The 1,398-nt window shown below is 40.6% G+C and overlaps 1 protein-coding gene across 1 annotated transcript in view; it reads left to right on the forward strand.

Annotated features, from left to right (window-relative positions):
* The window catches only part of LOC107098045 (putative ferric-chelate reductase 1), a 23,635-nt gene that overhangs the window by 3,702 nt on the left and 18,535 nt on the right, over positions 1 to 1,398 (forward strand). The window contains exon 2 of the mRNA XM_015395477.1: positions 331 to 410. Within this exon, the coding sequence (XP_015250963.1) occupies positions 331 to 410 (80 nt within the window). The remainder of the gene's footprint in view (positions 1 to 330; positions 411 to 1,398) is intronic.

Here is a 1,398-nt window from a genome sequence, read left to right on the forward strand (position 1 = left end):
CCTGGTGGAGGAAGGGAGACAAACACAGAAACACAAACACACAGACAGGAATCCTGACTCTTTTAGCCTTTGATTTATCCTTGTTTTTCAGAATTTCCGTGACCCTTGTGGTCCTTGAAAACACAATGAAAACTAAGTTAAATCAAACCACCTTGTGCCCCTTACATGTAACCAGCTCTTTTTTCCAGCGTAATTAATCTCATTACACTGTCACAAGTACAGAACATCAAAATGTACTCCCTGCCTTAAACCAATACCCTTGGGGAACAGCGTGCAGCAATTGTTGAACCCAGAATCACTGGATTCCAGGCGCGATGCCCTAACCACTAGGCCACGCCGGATCAAAACACGACGGCTACCATGTAGGAGGTGCTGCAGACAGGTGCACCAAAGTTGCTCCTGGTGCAACTGTAAGGTGTGAATGGTTGTCACGCTTTGTGAACTATTAGGTGTTTAGTTAATAGACAAATAATGGATAAAATTAGGCAACATTAGGAGCAGCATAATAATTAATTTTTTCTCAAAATTCACTGAGATCAAAATGTGAATATGCAGAATCTGAGATATCCATGATTTTCCACTCAGGAGTTACACAGGGAGATGGTGGAGCAGCAAACTACTACCTCCTATATGTTAGCTGTCAGGTTTTCACCCAAGTAACAGCTGCTTTCATCACACGAGCAACTAGTTTAACTCAGCTGGATTAAATTTTGGATTTCAAACTGCAGTATTTTAATGCTGCAAATGGAAAAGCGAAAGATTTTACCTGAATAAATTCAGTTAACAAAAAAAATAATCTTAGTGGTTCTTCAATTATGAAATAATGAGAACAGACAGAGAGAGATCAAAGCTGTTCTGATTAAACCAAAGGTGCACTAACTTTTCTTTACCTCTGTCACAGCAGAAGATGTCATAAACAACACAAACAGGACATGATGAGATAAACACAGATATCGGTTTGAAGCTGGAGTCGTAGGAAAAGGAAAACAAAAGTTCTGCTATCAGGGCCTGCAGAGGCAGCGTGACCTGGAACAAAGGACAGACAGCTGATTTAGCTCACACAAAATAACACATGATGATATCCAGAGGCGGTAAAACTGGATCCTGATTTATATTTAACAGGTCGGCCAATCTGAGTTTTATCTAACAAACAGGACAGAAAATGTTAAAACTAACAATGTTCAATTAGAACTGCTTGTATTTCTTTATTCTGGTCCTCTGTAGTTTGCTGGGGGTTTTTCTTCATTGTTTATAACGGAGGTTCTAAATTCTTGTCCTCAATTATCATGACTCTGCATGTTTTGGGTGTCTCCTTGGTGCCACACGGCTGAGTTTAATGAATCTGCCATCTGCTGCACTCACTGGCTGCTGAGGAGTCGTCTAAAACATGCAGGGCAG

The sequence above is a fragment of the Cyprinodon variegatus genome, unplaced genomic scaffold (assembly GCF_000732505.1).
Source record: "Cyprinodon variegatus isolate N-32 unplaced genomic scaffold, C_variegatus-1.0 Scaffold743, whole genome shotgun sequence".
In the NCBI taxonomy this organism is placed as follows: Eukaryota; Metazoa; Chordata; class Actinopteri; order Cyprinodontiformes; family Cyprinodontidae; genus Cyprinodon; species Cyprinodon variegatus.